At 42.1% G+C, this 20516-nt stretch overlaps 1 protein-coding gene across 4 annotated transcripts in view; it reads left to right on the plus strand.

The window, feature by feature from the left end:
* The first annotated feature begins 12172 nt into the window (after positions 1–12172).
* LAMP3 (lysosome associated membrane protein 3) overlaps positions 12173–20516 on the plus strand; it is a 36358-nt gene continuing 28014 nt past the window's right edge. For 2 of the 4 annotated variants that reach the window (XM_028100899.2, XM_028100901.2), the window contains exons 1-2: positions 12174–12412; positions 19261–20006. In XM_028100899.2, coding sequence (XP_027956700.1) covers positions 12364–12412; positions 19261–20006 — 795 coding nt within the window. In that variant the 5' untranslated portion in view covers positions 12174–12363. Of the gene's footprint in view, positions 12413–19260; positions 20007–20516 lie in introns of all 4 variants that reach the window. The other 2 variants (XM_028100898.2, XM_028100902.2) reach the window with 2 other exon arrangements.

A 20516-nucleotide genomic window follows, 5' to 3' on the forward strand; every position in this document is an offset into this window, starting at 1 on the left:
TTACTTATTTTTAGTTATTTTAGATTTGGGCTTGTTTATATTCATTTATTATCTTTTAGTTTTTTGGTTTTAAGTTATTTTCAATTGTTGCATTTTTGAGCATTGTATTTCCTGAATTTTTTATTTTCAGTTTTTGAGAGATTTAGTTTTGAGTTATTTTCAGTTATTCTCAATTATTACTTTTCATTTACATCTTTGCCACTTAAAATTTTTTTCTGTTCTGTATTTTTACTTATTTCATTTTCAGATTTATTTTCAGAATTATTTAGTATTAGAATTACTTAGTCTAGGGGATCCAAACAAGAGAGAGACATGACATCGGTAATTTTAATGGAGAGAATTTAGTATAAAGAATTGTTATGCAGCTATTGGAGATTTTAAAAAGAAAAAAAGTGATAAGGTGATATCATGGAGACGGTAACTGCAAGGCGCAGCTACCAAGGGCTGAGGGAGCAAAGGGAGGAGGTTGGAGGTGGCCCCGCAGAGCTGGGCTTAGCCCTCTTGAGGAGGAAGTGCTGCTTCATCGGACAGGTGTCCCAGGAGCTGGAAGTTGGTCTGGGAGCTGCCAGCTTGGTGCTGGTATCTTTGAAAGGGGGGGGGTGGGTGATGAGGCTGGTTATGGAAGTGTTGGGAAGATGGCCAACTGCAGCTACTGGAATCAGCTGTTGCTCTCAGGGTGCAGACCAGTTGCTAGGAGGATGCTGACAGGAACTCAGGCACACAGAGGTCCCCCTCTCCCCTCTTACAGCCTCTGGTCAGTCTGCTGTCAGGGTGCAGACCAGTTGCTAGGGTGCTGAGGCACACAGAGGTCCCCCGCTTCCTTCTTACTGCCTCTGGTCAGTCCGCTGCCCTCTTACTGCCTCTGGTCAGTCTGCTGTCAGGGTGCAGACCAGTTGCTAGGGTGCTTAGGCACACAGAGGTCCCCCGTTCCCCTCTTACAGCCTCTGGTCAGTCTGCTCTATTGGCCGAGCCTGACAGACAGTAGCTGGCAAAGGAGGTGAGTGGCCCCAGGCCCCAAAGCAGAGATTAGAAGGGTGGGCTGAAAGCTGAGAAATCATGGCTAATAACCAGCACACTGACCTCTGGAGTTGTTTACTTTTAGAGTTAGTTTTGGAATTGTTAGCGTGATTTGATTTTAACTTTTCACAGAACGTGGGATCTGGCTAAGTTTTTGATTCCCAGATTTGTTTCTGGAACGCAGTGGGAACTTCTTAAACACCTGAGGACTGTCTCCCATGTGACTCAAGAAAATTACTTCAGAATCAAGAAAACAAAAATAAGTATCTCACTTTGTTCATAAAGAAGCCCTTTGACTTTGTGGCCAAAAAAGGGCAGAGACTAAGGGACAGACCATTAGGGAGAGGCTCTTCAGCACAATTGTCCAACAGGGTGTTCTTTGAAGATTTTCAGAAAGCTATGTTGTGGAGCTACCCTCTTGTGCCCCTTTCCTAACAACAAAGTATCTTTCTCAATGGAGTGTGTTTCACATTTGTAGACTACAATATTGATTATTTGAACACTAAAATAAAGTTATTTCCAAATCCATAGGAAATCTTATCTCCTTCTACTTGCATTTTTTTCCAACACATATTATTCCATTTTGGCCATAAAACATTTACTTGTTTATTTGTTCATTCTAATCAATACCTATTTCCTGACCACTCCTGTCCTCAGGAAGGTGCTGGCATCAGGAGAGAACAGGAAGGCATGATGATGAGTGAGAAACTCTCAGTACAGTTGGGGGAGACAGATGAGGAAACAGATCATCACAACACAGTGTGACAAATACTATGGGGGCACGAAATCCTGCCACTGACTTCCTGATGTCATCAGGGAGGGCGTGACATCAGGGCTGGGTCTCCTGGAGCAGGCGTTTTCTTCAGGTGGAGGAGAAGGACATCCTGGTCGTGCACAGGCACAGAGGCGTGGAGGAGCTATGTATGGCAGGGAGGATGCATTGACAGAGGCCACTGGGCCACAGGGTTCAGAAAAGTACTAGCGTTAGGGCTGGCCAAGTGCTGGCCCTGGTGCTTGACAGATAAGACGTCATTTGGTCCTCACAGCCAGTCTGCATGAGAGTAGGAAGCAACCTCAAGAGTCAATGCTTTTCCTAAATAGAAAACCTGAATAGACCTATAACCACTAAGGAAATTGAAGCAGTCATCAAAAATCTCCCAACAAACAAGAGCCCAGGGCCAGATGGCTTCCCAGGGGAATTCTACCAAACATTTAAAGAAGAATTAATACCTGTTCTTCTGAAGCTGTTTCAAAGAATAGGAATGAAAGGAAAACTTCCAAGCTCATTTTACGAGGCCAGCATTACCTTGATCCCAAAACCAGACAAAGACCCCATCAAAAAGGAGTACTACAGACGAATATCCCTGATGAACATGGATGCAAAAATTCTCACCAAAATACTAGCCAATAGGATCCAACAGCACATTAAAAAGATTATTCACCACGATCAAGTGGGATTTATTCTGGGCTGCAAGGTTGGTTCAACATCCACAAATCAATCAATGTGATATAATACATTAATAAAAGAAAGAACAAGAACCATATGATCCTCTCAATAGATGCAGAATAAGCATTTGACAAAGTACAGCATCCTTTCTTGATCAAAACTCTTCAGAGTGTAGGGATAGGAGGTACCTACCTCAATATCATAAAAGCCATCTATGAAAAACCCACAATGAATATCATACTCAATGGGGAAAGACTGAGAGCTTTCCCCCTAAAGTCAGGAACACGGCAGGGATGTCCACTATCACCACTGCTATTCAACATAGTACTAGAAGTCGTAGCCTCAGCAATTAGACAACAGAAAGAAATAAAAGGCATCCAAATTTGCAAAGGAGTGAAACTCTCACTCTTTGCAGAGGATATGATACTTTATGTGGAAAACCCAAAAGACTGCACCCCAAAACTGCTAGAACTCATACAGGAATTCAGTAAAGTGGCAGGATATAAAATCAATGCACAGAAATCAGTTGCATTTATATACACCAACAACAAGACAGAAGAAAGAGAAATTAAGGAGTCGATCCCATTTACAGTTGCACCCAAAACCATAAGATACCTAGGAATAAATCTAACCAAAGAGGCAAAGGATCTGTACTCAGAAAATTGTAGAATACTCATGAAAGAAATTGAGGAAGACACAAAGAAATGGAAAAACGTTCCATGCTCCTGGATTGGAAGAACAAATATTGTGAACATGTCTATGCTACCTAGAGCGATCTACACATTATGCAATTCCTATCAAAATACCATCAACTTTTTCAAAGAAATGGAATAATCCTAAAATTTGTATGGAACCAGAAAAGACCCCGAATAGCCAGAGGAATGTTGAAAAAGAAAAGCAAAACTGGTGGCACCACGATTCCAGACTTCAAGCTCTATTACAAAGCTGTCATCATCAAGACAGTATGGTACTGGCACAAAAACAGACATGTAGATCAATGGAACAGAATAGAGAGCCCAGAAATGGACCCTCAACTCTATGGTCAACTAATCTTCGACAAAGCAGGAAAGAATGTCCAATGGAAAAAAGACAGTCTCTTCAACAAATGGTGTTGGGAAAATTGGAGGGGCACATGCAGAAGGATGAAACTGGACCATTTCCTTACACCACACACAAAAATAAACTCAAAATGTATGAAAGACCTAAATGTGAGACAGGAATCCATCAAAATCCTTGAGGAGAACACAGGCAGCAAACTCTTCGACCTCAGCCGCAGCAACTTCTTCCTAGAAACATCACCGAAGGCAAGGGAAGCAAGGGCAAAAAACTATTGGGACTTCATCAAGATAAAAAGCTTTTGCACAGCAAAGGAAACAGTCAACAGAACCAAAAGACAACCGACAGAATGGGAGAAGATATTTGCAGATGACATATCAGATAAAGGGCTAGTATCCAAAATCTATAAAGAACTTCTTAAATTCAACACCCAAAGAACAAATGATCCAATCAAGAAATGGGCAGAAGACATGAACAGACATTTTTCCAAAGAAGACATCCAAATGGCTAACAGACACATGATAAAGGGCTCAACATCACTTGGCATCAGGGAAATCCAAATCAAAACCTCAATGAGATAGCCCCTCTCACCAGTCAGAATGGCTAAAATTAACAAGTCAGGAAACGACAGATGTTGGCGAGGATGCAGAAAAAGGAGAACCCTCCTACACTGTTGGTGGGAATGCAAGCTGGTGCAGCCACTCTGGAAAACAGTATGCAGGTTCCTCAAAAAGTTGAAAATAGAGCTACCCTATGACCCAGCAACTGCACAACTGGGTATTTACCCCAAAGATACAAATGTAGTGATCCAAAGGGGCATGTGCACTCCAATGTTTATAGCAGCAATGTCCACAATAGCCAAACTATGGAAAGAGCCAAGATGTTCATCGACAGATGAATGGATAAAGAAGATGTGGTATATATACACAATGGAATATTATGCAGCCATAAAAAACCCGAAATCTTGCCATTTGCAACGACGTGGATGGAACTAGAGGGTATTATGCAAAATAAGTCAATCAGAGAAAGACAGGTATCATATGATCTCACTGATATGAGGAATTTGAGAAACAAGACAGGATCATAGGGGAAGGGAGGGAAAAATGAAACAAGATGAAACCAGAGAGGGAGACCAACCATAAGAGACTCTTAATCTCAGGAAACAAACTGAGGGTTGCTGGAATGGAGGGGGGTGGGAGGGATGGGGTGGCTGGGTGACGGACATTGGGGAGGGTGAGTACTATGGTGAGTACTGTGAATTGTGTAAGACTGATGAATCACAGACCTGTACCCCTGAAACAAATAATACATTATATGTTAATAATTTATTTTTTATTTTTTAAATACTATGTATTCTATTTCTTATTTGGTTGATCCCAGTTAGTGAATTAAAGGATCTGAGAACTCTTTCATGAAGTCTGTATTTTTTTGTTAAACTCATGATTTCCCAAACCTGTTTGACCACAGAATCCTTTTCTTTGTGGAATGTAACATTCCTTGTATATTAGTAAGGGGAAAGCTGCTGTAACAGAGATCCATCCGTATAGTGCCTTAAAGAATATTTCTGTCTCACAGAACAGCCTGGATTGTGTATGCAGCCTGCTCTGCTCCACAGTCATTGGGTGTCCCAGGTCCTGGTTTTTCCACCATCCTCTAGAACTTTGTCCTTGTATATGACTGAAAGCATGTCTCAGGAATGCCCAATTTCCAGCTTGCAGGAAGGAGAAAGAACTTGGAAGATTGCAATGTTTTAAGGCCTAGCCTACAAATGTCACACAATAAACACTTAAACACCTTTAGGGGGCTGGTAAATCCAACTGCAGCTCAGGAAAGACAACAGAGTAAAAACCAAATCTCTGATGCTGAGGGAGGGGCAGGAATATGTGCCAGGCCCAGAGCTGCTGGGGGAGGAGGTACTGTGAAGACCACACACAACCTCCCACCCCAAGACCTGGGGGCATAGTGCCTGCATGACTGAGACTCAGTCAGAACTGAGCACTCACCCTTCAGCCCCAGGCCAACTGACAAGCATTGGGCAACAAGCAACAGTGAGCTACTGTGGGGAGAGCCACGGTGCATGCTGAGAGGTTGTCTGACAGACACCAGGGAAGACCTATATTGAGGATGGAGCAGACACTGAGGAAAACATTTGGGCAAACAAGTCCATACCCTAAACACAGGTAACACTTGAGGAGTTGGAAGTGTGTGGTGTACCCAAGGGTAAGTATAGCAACAAGAAACCAAAGATCTACAAGGAATGAAGACTGCAAGAAATCATAATCACATGAGTAAGTGCAAAAGCTTTTTTCCCCTATTATTTATATCTCTAAAAAGATAATGGATTGTTTAAATAGAAAATAATAACAGTATGTTGTGGAATGTATAATAAGTGCAGAATTAAAATGTATGACAACAACAGAACTGAAGCCAAGATGGAAGACATTGAAGTACACTGTTGTAAGGTTCCTGTATTATATGTGAAGTGATATTGAATCACTTAAGGTACATTGTGATACCTTAAAGTTATATACTATAAACTCTAGAGCAAACACTAAAATAACACGCAGAGTTATAACAAATAAGCCAACAAATGAGATACAATGGAATTTTAAAAATGCAACTAATTCAAGAGTTGGTAGAGAAAGGAGAAATGAAACCCAGAACAGATAGGAAAAATAGAAAACAATTGCCAAGATGGTAGATAGAATTATAACCAATCATATGATATAAACACCTCAATGAAAAAGGAGAGATTGTCAAATGGATATTAAAAAAAAAGACCAACACTGTGACCTGCTTTAACAAACCCACTTTAAGTATTGTTAGATTAATTAAACAAGGAGGCCATCAGCCTGGGGTGGCTTTAGTGCCTGAGTAGCTTAAGCAAGGAAACCAAAACCTATGCCTATAATGCTTCAAGGTTAGGAAACTGAAACCTAAGTACAACCAATCACAAACAGCCAGCTAGATTTTCTCAAAGAATGCAACCACTTAGGCTATAGCCAATCAAATAATTTCCTTGCTTTGTTTCCACCTCTTCTCTATAAAAGTCTTTCCACTACCTCCTGAAAGTGGAGTGTTCCTAATCACTTCTGGTTTGGCACTGTCCTATTTGAATTGATTTTTACTCAAATAAACAAAAATTTTAATATGCCTCAGTTTATCTATTATATAAAGACAGAAATAGATTAAACGCAAAAGAATGGAAAAAGATATACCATGCTAACACTAATCAAAAAAAAAAGCTAGAATAACTATGTTAATATAAAACAAAGTGGGTCTCAGAATAAAAAATATGACCAAAATAAAGAAGATCATTAAAAAATGATAAAGTAGCTAATCCATCAAGAGGATATAGCAATCCTAACTGTTTACACATCAATAACAGAGCTTCAGAATACACAAAGCAAAAACAGAACTGCAAAGAGAACAAATCCATAATTATAGTTTGATATTTCAACTCCTCTCTTGCAAGAATTGATAAAACAATAGAAAAATGGAAGAATATAGAATATTTTAACACTATCACCAACTTAACCTATTAACATTTATAGAACACTGAATCCAACAACAAAAGAATATAAACATTGCTCTTAAGTGCACCCAGACAGAACATTGTTATGGGCTGAACTGTGTCGTCTCCTCTCTACCCCACCCCCTCCATGTTGTGTTGGCCTTAGCCTATTGATAGTGATGCTATGGGCTAGAAATGCCTGAGGCACCCACCTGGGCCATATTACTCATAGAGAGCCCCCACAGACATTTCTCTCCATAGGGTCAATGTTGTGACTGGACAGGCCTTTCTGATTCTTATTATGACTTTAAGTACTTTGGCAAGAAACCATTAGGGAACTTTGAGGAACAAGATTTATTACTCACAAGTCCTGGAGGTTACATGGCATATCTGAGAGCCACAAAGTGAGGTAATGGGTAGAGAGAGGCAGAGAGCACAAATCTGGGGCTCTGCTTTGATTAGGGTCCAAGGCTAGAGTGTCTAGATTCACTCTTTATTAGCTAATTTTAAGCATAAGAGAGATAACTAGGGAACAGGAAGGGAGAAAGCAAAAGAATGTTGAAGAAGAACCAAAGTTGGAGGGCTAACAATACCTGATTTCAAGGTTTATCATAAAGCTACAGAAATCAAGGCAATTTGATCTTGACATAAAGACAGAAAATCATATCAATGGAACAGATACATATGGACAACTAATATTCAACAAAACTACACAGGCAATAGAGTGAAGAAAGGATAATCTTTTCAATAATTGGTGCTGGAACAACCAGTTTTCTATATGCAAAGCAATGAACTTGCATCCACATCTCAAACCATATGCAACCCTCAATAAGATTAATAGTTTTCTCATCAGGAATCACTGAGGCCATAAGGTAGTGAGATGATATATTTAAAGTGCTAAAAGAAAAAGTCTGTCAACTAAAAATTCTATAGCCACAAAACTATTCTTCAAACCCAAAGGAGAAATTAAGACATTCCAGATAAATGAAAAATGAAATAACTTATCACTGGCAAACCTGCCCTACAAGAAATAGGAAAAGGAGTCCTTTGGGCAGAAATGAAAGATTACTAGACAGTAACTCAAAACCACATGAAGGAAGTACCAGTAAATGTAACTCCATAAGTAAATATAAAAGACATAATAAATATACTTTTTTGTTTGTCTTAGCTCTGGCTGCTATAACAAATTACCATAGACTGGATGGCTTAAACAACAGATTTATTTATCAGTTTTGAAGGCTGGGGAGTCTGAGATCAGGCAGCCAGCATGATTGGGTTCTGGTGGGGGCCTGCTTCCTGACTTGTAAAAACAGCTAGCTGCCTTCTTGTTCAGTCTTCACATGGTAAAGAGCAGTGAGAGGGCTAGCCTTCTCCCTCTTCTTATAAGGACTCTAATCCTATCATGGAGGTTCCCACCACTGTGAGCTATAATTACTTCTCAAAGGCCCCCCCTCCAAATACCATCACATCAGGCCTTCAGTATATGAATTTGGGGGGAACGCAAACATTCAGTTTATACCATTGTTCGCAATTCTTTCATCTGATGCAAAAGACAACTGCATAAAGCAGTTATTATAAACCCATGATGACAGATGTACAATGTATAAAGAAATAATTCATATGGCAATAACAGCAAAAAGTGTGGGGGGCAGGCAGTGGAGCTATATAGAAGTAAAGTTTTTACATGCTGTTGAAATTAAGGTGGTATTCGTACTACAGGCTGAGATGTTCACAGTGGTCTTCAGGGCAACTACTAAGAAAGTAACTTTAAAAATATGGTAAATAGGACAAGGGAATTACAATTGTACACCAGAAAATATCTATTTAATCCATAAGAAGACAATAATGAAGGAGTGGAGGAACAAAAAAAGACATAGAAAACAAAGAGCAGGGGCACCTGGGTGGCTCAGTCAGTTAAGCATCTGCCTTCAGCTCAGGTCATGATCCTAGGGTCCTGGGATCAAGCCCAGCATCGGGTTCCCTGCTCAGTGGGGAGCCTGCTTCTCCCTCTCCCTCTGCTGCTGCCCCTGCTCGTGCTCGCTCTTTCGCTCTCTCTCTCTCTGTCAAATAAATAAGTGAAATCTTTAAAAAGAAAACAAAGAGCAAAATGACAGGCATAAATCTTACATTTAATGTAATCACATTAAATATAAATGGATTATACACACCAATTAAAGTGCAGGTACTGGCAGAATGAATAAAAAAACATGATCCCACTATATGCTATCTACAAAGACACACTTCAGACTCAAGGACACAAATAGATTGAAAATAAAAAGGTGGAAAAAGATATACCATGTACAGAGTAACCAAATGAGAACTGGAGTACCCATAATAATAGTAGACAAAAGAGATTTTAAAACAAAAATTGTTACTAGAGACAAAGAAGGACATTTTCTAATTATAAAAGGGTCATTCTATCAAGAATATATAAAAGTCATTAACACAGAGAAGCCTAACAACAGAGCCCCAAAATACATTAAGCAAACACTGACAAAATTGAAGGGAGAAATAGACAATACAACAACAGCAATTGGAGTTTTCAATACCCTACTTTCAATAATGGATAAAACAATTAGACAAAAGACCAAACAGGAAATAGTCTCGAACACTACAGACTAACTAGAACTAACCAACAACTATAGAATGCTCCAATTTTAACAAAAGCAAAACATGCATTTGTCTCAAATGCTCATACACCATTCTTCAGGATAGATTGTATGTTAGGCCATAACAGATTAACTTGTTGCCTCAATAAATACGAAGCAATTGAAATCATAAGTAGGTTCTCCAATCCTAATGGAATGAAACTAGAAATCAATAACAGAAGGAAATTTACAAATGTGTGGAAATTAAAAAACAAACTCCTAAATAACCCTGATAATGGGTCAAAGAAGAAATCACAATGGAAATTAGAAATTAGAAAATAATTTGGGATGAATTAAAATGAAATTATAACATACCCAAAATTATGGAGTACATCTGACACAGTGCTTAGAGTTTCCGGTGGCTTCTGAAACACTCAGCTGGGGCATCTCTTCTCTAGTCAAAGGCAGGAATCCGGATAACCCCAATACTCTGATCCTCAGACCTACTCAGGAGACTGGTTTCAGACATCCTCCTGTAAATGTTGACTAGATCAATGGTTAAGTCTTCTCCCCTTCTCCCAAGGTAAGGGCCCTTACCATGTGTCAGGTTAACTCCTGCTTCCATGTACAACTTCCTTCAAAATGTTCAGTGGCCCCATGTCCTCTAGGGTTGAGGCTGAACTCCTCAGTCTGGCTTTTTGGCCTTTCCAAAATGACACTAACTTGACCTTTCAACCATATTCCCCTCTTTTTCTCCAATATTCTCCAGTCAGGGCCATAACCAGTCAAGAGATTTTGCTCCCTGTGTGCTAGGAGAAAGGACACAGACTTCAGGGCTAGGTAGGCCATGATGCAAATCTTAGCCTATTGTATGATGCTGGGTGGTTCAGTTTCCACATCAATAAAATTGGAATTTAAAAAAATCTACCTTGAGGGGCGCCTGGATGGCTTAGTTGGTTAAGTGTCCGACTCTTGATCTCAGCTCAGGTCTTGATCTTAGGGTTGTGAGTTCAAGCCCCGCGTTGCAGCCTACTTAAAAAAAAAAAAAACCTACCTTGAAGAGTGCCATATGTGTTACACAGTGCCAGGCACATAGTAAAGATTCCTTATGTGGAAATAATAATAATAATAGCCATAATAATCATAACAATAATATTGCTATTCTCCAATGATCCACATCCTCTATGACCTTCAAAGTCTCTCCAAGATCCAAAAACCACCAAGTCATCTCTTACTGTACCTTTCCTCATTAATGTAGTTCTAAGCAACAAACAATTGATGAGTCTAGCTATTATTGTATATTAATAAATATTGTTTCTCATCTAGGCATCAAGCAACTTGAAAGTTTATATTATATTCTAGTTTAGAACACCTCGTCAGCAGTAGTACAGCATAGTGCTTAAAATCCTAGACTCTCAAGCCAAACTGGATTCACAACCCAATTTCTTCATTTATTACCTAAGTGACTGGGCAGGTCACCTAACCTCTCAGTGCTCAGTTTCCCCATCTGTGAAATGAGACAGCAATGATAACAGTGCCCACATAGGGTGGCTGTAGGACTTAAATGGAGTAAGAAAAGTGTCTGGCATATGGTATCTGCTTAATTATTGTCTGTAGAATAAATTGACTCAAAGTCCAGAATATTAGGCAGGTAGTTGCTAAAATTAGATCAACCCACACACATTAATCTTCACCTTCCACCATAAAAATCCAGTTTGGAATTACACTACTCACTGTGGTAAATGTGCTTGATTAGAGTGTTTAGGGCAACATAGTAAGATCAAATCACTGTAGCCAAAGTTGTTTTTCAGGAAATTGTTTTGAGACCAAGCTGAAAGCCCTAAACCTAGTAATCAGGAGAGTATCCTAATACACTTCCTAAATGTGTATTCCTCACTGGGACTCACAGTCCTAAGAGATAGACCATCGTTGTTTGGTCTGATTAGTAGAGGAAGGAGAAAGGACATGGAAAGGTTGCCTTTCCAGGATATTGAGTATTTTTTTGTGTTCCAGATAAACAACCTGGGAGTAGGCAATATCATCCCTGTTATACAACAGAAGAAACTGAGGCTCAGAGACATTACCCAAGGTCATACAACTGGTGACCAGATTCAAACCCAGCTCTCCCTGACTCCTAAGCTCGGACTCCTTCTGGTCCCTACAAGGTGAGGTGGCCACGGGCATAAAGCAGGGTTACCTCAGACTTTTCGAGACAGTGCTCTCGCCACTGAGTTTTCAGACTCCTGCTCACCTTCTTTACTCAGGGGTTGCTTTTCTCCTGGCTGAGCAGAAAGGTACTCAAGATCTTAAAGAAAAATGGAGACCCAGCTTCTCAAAGAAGCTGGCACCACCACAGATCCTCCATCTCTTGTGGAGAAATGGTCTCAGATGCCCTTCCCGTTGGCTGGAGTGGGGGGGGGGGAATTGCCCACCCCTCACAAACACTAAAGGCGGAGATGAATGTGGCTGCTTTCACACAAGGGCCACTTCTGGTTTCTGGTTTCCCTCCCCACTCAGCCTACCCCTTGGGAGGGCGTTTCAGCTACTCGTCATAATGAAAGTGACGTTGGTTTCTCTGCCACGAGTGAATAAGGGGCGAAGAGAGGTATCTTCTTTGTTCCTGGAGCCTGCCCTGGAATTGACCTCGTGCTCCTCAGAAGACCGAGGGGTGCTGAGCGCACCAGTGCAGTGGGAGCAGAGCCGGCCCCTGGTGAGGCAGCGGCTATCTTGGTTCCCCAGTCATGTCCTGGCAGCTGTCTGCAGTGGTGGTGCTTTTCGTGTCCCTGGCTGGTGAGTGACACCCGTGGCTTTCCATGGTGACCCTGCCAACTCTGGTCCGATTTGATTCAAATGCATTCTAGTGCCACGGACCAAGGGAAGACAGGACAGCCTGGAGAATAGCCATGTGGCTTCAGCTAGTGTGGGTATTTGGCTTGGGGAGACCTCCTCCTTATTACCTTAAATGCAGGGAGCACCCTTTCCTGTTTCTCCCAAGGGCTTTCACAGTTTAGACTTGAGTCAGGCAGAGTAGGTATCAACTCCAGAAGGCAGTGACACTATACCTGGTTCCCGGATGGGTTCTGGGCACCTTATCAGGGAGAGTTTGGGAAATCACGTAGATTTAAGAGATGGAGAACTGAGCCAGACTTCAGAAATGGGACTCTTGCTAAGCGCATTACGTCTTGCTTTTCCTGTTTTTCTCGAATGGAAGCGCTATGTTTGCATTATATGAACAGTGAATTGTGAAGATGAATGAGATGCGGTCTGGCAAGCTGTGCCATTTCAGAGAGGTATAAGCTAAGGAGTCAACTATTACACTTCAGGTCAGAGAAGCTGTCTGGGAAACTGGGCTTTTAGTGATTCTTTTATGTGCCCACCCCCTGCTTTCACAAAGAGCATTTTCTCGGTAGGACATTGAGTCCTCTTGTGTGTCATTACCTAGTTGCTAGTTAATTCACAATTCCTTCCAGAAGCACTGAGTTGAACATGTGAGGGAACTACACGGCCCCACTAACATGCTCCATGCAGGGGATGCAGAGGCACTTGATTGTGACATGAATTGTCAGAAAGTTGGGTGAAGGGTCAGGCCAGTGTCCTAATCTGTGGCTGTTTTACTTCTGCCACATTTTCAGAAATAGAATTTCACATTCTTCTGGAGGCAAAAGGTGAAATCTAAGCTAATAAAAAGGCAAAAGATCTCAGTCTAGCGGTCACCCTCAGTGACCTGTGAGCAGATGACTAGCAGATTCAGAAATGCAATGAGTGCTCAGTAATTCCCAGGGAGGTAGAAAGGAAATACCCTGCTGCCCTCCTCTGAGCTGCAGATTCTCCAGGGTGAACAGAGTGAACAAAGTGTGTGAAGGGTCCCCATTTTCCAGATTAAGGAATTGCTCGTGGTCCCTCAACTAGCAGGGGGCAGCCCTGAGATTTGCATCCAGGAAGCCTGGTTTCAGGGCCTTGCACGCATAGGTTCAAGACATACTTGAATTGGAGATGAGCAAAAACCATTGGACATTTTGGTAGGAGAGACATAGCTTCTAGGTGAACTAGCTCTGTAATCTTTATCCACTCACTTTGCTGCCCTGGTCTCAAATTCCTCCCCCACAAAATGAGGGGATTTAAATTTGTATCAGTTACGTCTAGCTTCAGCTGCTCCTAATAGACAAATAGGAGCAAAATAAACAAGATAAATGTGTGTTTCTCTTTCATGTGAAAACAAGTCCAGAAGAATCCATCCCAGGTCCGGTGTGGGAGCTCATTATCGTGGACTCTCCCTCCTATGTGTGACTCCCACCTGCAAGTTCTTTTCATGGTTCTAAATGTCTGCTGGAGCTCCAGCCATCACATGCAATTTGCAGGCTGGTTTGAAAAGGAAAACATAAAAGCAATAGGGTGGTCACGTAGGTGATGGAGTCCCCTTCAAGCAGCATTCCCAGAAGGCCCACATAACCCTATGTTATGGGGTTTGGCTCAAATGCAGTCACACATTCTCACCCAGATGGAAAGGAATCTTGGAGGTAGGGTTCTTTATTCCGGGCAGCAAGTACACAGCTTAAATTTGTGGTTCTGTTACTAAGGAAAAAGGGGAGGCTGGATTTGGGAGTAGTTAACCAGCAGTCTGTGCCACGGGACTGGAGCCACTTCTGTATGAGGGTTCTCTTTGAATCTAAAGTCCCACAGAAAGTAACAGGTAAGATTTATATCTTTTTACTAAAAGATTGAAGGTTAAATTGTGAAACTGTAAACAGAATCTTAACTAAGGGCCCACCCCTGTTGCTTCACACATCCAGAAACCGTCTTCCTGCTGCACCCAGCTGGGGCTGCTTCTGCTCCCTGGGGAGGTGCCAGAGAAAGTATTTGGGGGCTAAAATTCAGTTCTCTGCCCCTGGGTGTGGCGACGGGGCTACATTTACTTCCCCAATGTGTTCCCAACTGCAAAGAGTAGCCTCCAAGACCTGCCAGGCCAGTTCCCAGCTGGCCCCTTACCTCACCTCCCTCCTCATGTTCCCATCATGCTTTACCCCCTTGCTATTCTCTAGACCTACCAGACTCTGAAGACCCTGTGTCTTTGTACATACTTTTCCCCTGTCTGGGATACCACTTAATTTCTTGTCCGCCTAAAGAATTTGTCTTGGTGTTGGATTCCCCACCCCACCTCATAGCACTCAGGGCTTCCTTCTATAATAACGCTTGTCACACTGAGGAATGGGGTCCACTTATGTGTCTGCCTCACAAGGCTTTGAGCCCCTGAAAACAAAGACCCAGTCCCTGGCAAGGAGCCAGGCTCAGAAGAAGCTCCTACATATCTGTTGAATTGGGTGTGGCAGGGTAACTAAACAAAGGCTATCTGGGAAGGACCAGCCATCCGGGAAGTACCTAGAGAAAAAAACCCTTGCATGGTCACTGAGTTTCCCAGGGCTGGGCTGATGAGTCATCTCTCAGCTCCTTCTATAGGTTGTAGGCGAATCCAAACCCTCTCGCACCTCTTCCTGCAGCGCATCATCTAGAGGAGTCCAAGCAATGGGTCTATGTTCTAGGGTACTTGTTTGCTGAGTCTCCTGAATCCTGGAGAGAAGATGCTAGGGGATTTGGGTTGTGGGTTTGACAAATCAGCATGTGAACTCCAGGGCTGTGTCCTTTTGAGTAGAGGAAGGGTTGAGACAGAGTCTGAGCTATGTCCTGCCCCCTGCCCTCTTTGTGGGTGTCAGACAGACTGGTGAACTTAACTAAACCTTTACAGAGTCAAAGGTCCTGTTTAAGGACTGTGACCCAATTTTGACAAAGATTGGTCATATACTGTGTGGTCATATACATAGACTTTATAAAATAGAGTATTTTTCAGAGCCTTATTTCTATTAACTACCTAACATATGAACTTTCTAGAATGTATTATAATGCACAGCGTACCTACTCCTATCAGTTTTCCATCTAATTACCTGCCCATCTTTTATACCCCACACTTCTACAGGGAGATGGGAAGGGGAGGAGAGAAGCCACAGAGGGGAAGGAGAGGACTATTAGAACAATATTTCCCAGTTCTATCTGGGAACACACTCTGGTTCAATCTGTAACACACTCTGACACTTGGTCCAGCCACCTGCTGGCCCAGCTTTCTGCCTACCACAAAGCCACACACTATATCAAGACAGCATGATTGCCATCACCTTCAGCCACCCCATAAATACTTCCTGCACACCAAATACATCTTGATGGGTACCATGAGTCATCTTGTCCTGTTTTGGAGGCTGTGTGCTACCCAGTTGAGGATATTCTACTCAGCTGAGAAAGGTTTGCTTTAGTTCATAAGCATATACCATGCACTGTGAGATTTTTTTGAAGGATCTAATGATCCCCACCCCCCAAGAGAACAAAAGGCAAGTGGTTTCCAGTCTCCCAGAGTTCTCTGCAGCAATCTTTGCTTACCACTACAAGATATTCCTCAAGAGTCCCTCTGGGAGTGAATTCTCTTTCTCCATAGTAACAGTGTAAACTTAATGGGGTTTCTATTAGGGTCATGACTGAGGAACCAGCAACTCAGGTTTAGCCCAAATGAATTGTGAAAATAAATCTTTCACAACTGTCAACCTTCATAACAATCTTGAAAGGAAAAATCTTGCTCCAAGTCCTACCATGCAGGCATAAAGTGTCCACATATAGTGATTTTATGAAGGCTTACAAGGAAAACCTACAGTCCATAAAAATCCACAACTCTCAAGTATCATACATTTCAAATTCTCCAAATGAACATTTTAGATACAAAAAAAACCCATTTAGTAATAGTTTCACGTAACTTAATGTCATTAATAAGCCTTTCTTTTTTTTTAAGATTTTATTTATTTATTTATTTGACAGAAAGAGAGAGAGAGAGACAGCGAGAGAGGGAACACAAGCAGGGGGAGTGGGAGAGGGAGAAGCAGGCTTCCTGTGGAGCGGGGAGCCCAATGCGGGGCTCGATCCCAGGACCCTGGGATCATGACCTGAGCTGAAGGCAGACACTTAACGACTAAGCCACCCAGGCACCCCTAATAAGCCCTTTTAAAGGTTATTCAAGGGAATTTGAACTGGTGCTTTTGTCTTTCTCATTTTTCAAGCCAGCTGTGCAGAAATAATTTATAAGCATTACTACTGGGCTTGAAGTTAGAACTTTTCTTCTGGAAAATAATCACTATTTTATCGTATAAGCTTTTGAAACCCTCACCAAAGACCATCATTATGAGGGTCTGGTGATTTGGCGTCCCTGGAAAGGCACCCTGCTCTTCTTCTCTTCTCTGTTTTTGTCTCTTCTCTCACCATTCTTCCCAGTGATGCACACCACCTCCACCCACACCAAATCCAAGGGCAGGCTTTGGTTCAGACAGGGGCTCAAGTCTCACCTCCAAAATTTACTAGGTGTCTCACTTCCAGAATATACTAGTTGTGGGATTATGGTCAAGTTGATGGGATTTTTCTAAGCCTGAGTTTCCTCATCTGAAAGGTTGATAAAGATAGAACCCATCAGAGGGTTTTTGAGAGGAGTCGGTGAAAGATGACCCTTGACCTGAGGCCTGCCATGTAGTAAGTGTCCAATAACTTGGACATTTTATTGCTATTATTATAGTAAAAGTAACCACTTAGAAATATAATGAATGAAAGAGGGAGATAGTAAGGGAGTTTATGGATGATTTTGATTAGATGTGAATTTCAGGATTCTAAACACCAGCATAGAATGATCTCCTTTCCCTTTTACCCATGTTTTCCCAAGTCACTGGCCAGCATTGGGGAGCTCCAACTCCAGTGAGTGTAAATACAATGGGCAAATACAATGAAACCAAAGCATCGAAGAGACAGAGCCATCTCTCAGTGTGCCTGATTCCAAACTCTCAAGGAATATCATCTGCATTTTGCTCAGTTTTCAGATTTGCTATGTGCTTGGGACAAGGCAAGGATAGAACTATTCTGGTTGAAAAAGAGGCAGAACCCTTCCACCCTTAAGGAATGTCCCAGGAGAGAACCTGTGACAGTAACACACACTATAGGTACGCTTGATGGTCCAGGAAGACTTCACTTAAACCAACTTGTTTGAGCCTTACAATAATCCTAGAAGGTCTACAATGTTATTATCCTCATTTACGCATCCACTTATCTATTCATCCAATTCATATGCACTGAACACTTTCTGTGCATAAGTACTGGTAGTGAAAAAAAATACAATAAAAAATACAATCTCCACCTTGAGGTTGCTTTTAATCTAGTGGGAGAGATGCACAGTCTAAATAAATAAACCAATAAATAAACATATAATCAGAGCTATTATTCTGCTGGAACACACTGTGTGGGCAGGCTTACTATTAAATATGTTAATACCATCCCCTCATATCATTACAAGTTGTGATTAGTGCAGTGCTGGCAATGAATATAACACATGATGGGGAATTGTGGGGTGGGGAGCTATTTTATATAAGGATGTCAGGGAAGACTCTCTAAAGATCTGGCATTTGAGCCAGATGAAGGACTATGAAGGACAGCCCACCAGATGCATCAGAGCAATTATGGCTTAATTTTCTTTTCTACTTGAGAAAGCCTGGGCCATTCAAAAGGTGAAGTAAGGGGGCGCCTGGGTGGCTCAGTTGGTTAGGCGACTGCCTTCGGCTCAGGTCATGTTCCTGGAGTCCCGGGATCGAGTCCCACATCCGGCTCCCTGCTCGGCAGGGAGTCTGCTTCTCCCTCTGACCCACTTCCCTCTCGTGCTCTCTATCTCTCATTCTCTCTCTCTCTCAAATAAATAAATAAAATCTTAAAAAAAAGGTGAAGTAAGAAATGACAAGAACTGGTCTGTCTTTACAAAAACTGACAGCAAAATAAAAAATAGAAGGGAAACAAATCTCCCATCATTGGAGGTATTTATGCATCGATTGGATGAACACGTGACAAATATTCGTAGGTACAATTCACACACCAGATTAGGGTTTGGACTAGATGATCATTAAGACCCCTTTCAAACCTGGGATTGTATGAGTGTATGCAAACTACACAGCTCTGTGTAAGTCTTTATTACCACCATTCATGCTGTCCAGCTCTATCAGGGCATCACAGCAGTACTCCACCCAGGACCACTCTCCATTGGGAGCTGTCTGGATTCACACTAGAAGATGGGGAATGAGGGGGCATCCACACTTAGATTAAGCATGACCACTTTGCGGTGTTAGTACCACACCCTGTACAGACAAAGTGGCTGGACACAGAAGAATATCTGCAGTATGATCACAACCCTGTAAAAAACATGGGTGCAACCCAAACTTTTAAGTTGTGGCCTTGTGGTAGAATCTTTGGTGATCTTCACTTCATTGTTATATCCTTATAAATTTCACCCAAATCTAAATATATGCATATTCCTCATGAAAAGTAAATGAGCATGTTTGGAAATAATAAAATAAATCATGTTTATCTTCAAAAGAATTAAAAGTAGAACTACCATGTAATCCAGCAATCACATTTCTGAGTGTGTATGTTTATGTGAAGGCAATAAAGTCACTACGTCAAAGAGAAAAGTAAATAAATGCATGTTAATTTGTTGTGCAGAAACATCAAAATGGGGGTGGGGGAAGGAGGCGCCAATGTGAATTCTTAGTGTGGTAACACTTTTATTTCCTAATTTACAGGGATTTTGCATTATGGCAGTCAAATAAGAGCAAAAATGTTTCCAGAAACCTCCGACTATCAATCTACAGTAGCAGCAACAGCAGAGGCCACAGCAAAGCCTTTCCTGCAACTAACTCACCAAGTCCCTGGCCAAACTTCAGCAGCCAGATCAATGGATGGTCACGTCCCCTCTCAAAGAGCTGCCCCAACCTCCAGCTCTGAGCCCCCAACCACACATACAACAGTAAAAACTCTGGTAACAACTTCCTTGATAACTACAAACAGCACCCCAACTACCAGCCCAACAACCCACACCCTAGTCACAACCTTGGCCACACCCAATAACTCACACACACCTGCTCCAGTCACTGAGGTTACAATTGGCCCCAGCACAGCCCCAGGTTCACCGCCAACCACCATCCCTCCAGCGGCGCATATGACAGGAACCAGCCCACCAACTATCAGCCACACAACTAGGAAAACCACCCAAACCAGTCACCAGACTGCCCTTCCAGCAACTTTGTTCACCCCACCACAAAACAGCACAACCAGTCACAAGTCTGCTCAACCCAGTCATGCCCCAGGCCCAACCACAGCTGCACACAATACCACCCAAACGACCTCACCTGGTACCACGGCTTCCGGACCCACTCTTGCACCTCGGGCTTCGTCAGCCAAGACTGGAATTTATCAAGTTCTAAATGGAAGCAGGCTCTGTATCAAAGCAGAGATGGGGATAGAGCTAACGGTTCAAGACACAGAGTCGGTAAGTTGGGGCCATAGGACTGTAACACTGTCTTCAAAAAGTGTTAGTACAGTGTGTCTTGCTGAGAATAGGCATTCCCCTGCATCTTGTGTCTTTTAAGGAAATAAAGGGCTGCAAGCTCGTCTTTCTCCAAAGTGCTCCATTAAAAGATGAATCTGTTTTAGAAAACATGCAAAAATAAAAACTGATATAGACTGGCTAGAGGAAGGCACACACCAAAACTGTAACTATGCACACCTCTCACTTTTAGCCAACACGGACAGAGTGTTGAGGTGTCCTCCGTGTTGACCTCAAGCCTCAGCAACTCTGATGACTTCAAGCCTCAGCAAGTCTCCTGTGAAGTGAGGGGTTTGGCTTACATGGTCTCCATGGTTCCAGCCAGCTGCGACATTAGTATCAAAAATCCAGGTTAACAAGAAGATTAGAAGGGGTGGCGGTGGGGTTAAGATTATTCGATTTACTAAAGGAATCACCATAAAAATAATACTTTCTTTTTCTGCACAGGTTTTA

The sequence above is a fragment of the Eumetopias jubatus genome, unplaced genomic scaffold (genome assembly GCF_037043125.1).
Source record: "Eumetopias jubatus isolate StellerSeaLion01/CBP00866 unplaced genomic scaffold, mEumJub1_p1.0 scaffold_1, whole genome shotgun sequence".
In the NCBI taxonomy this organism is placed as follows: Eukaryota; Metazoa; Chordata; class Mammalia; order Carnivora; family Otariidae; genus Eumetopias; species Eumetopias jubatus.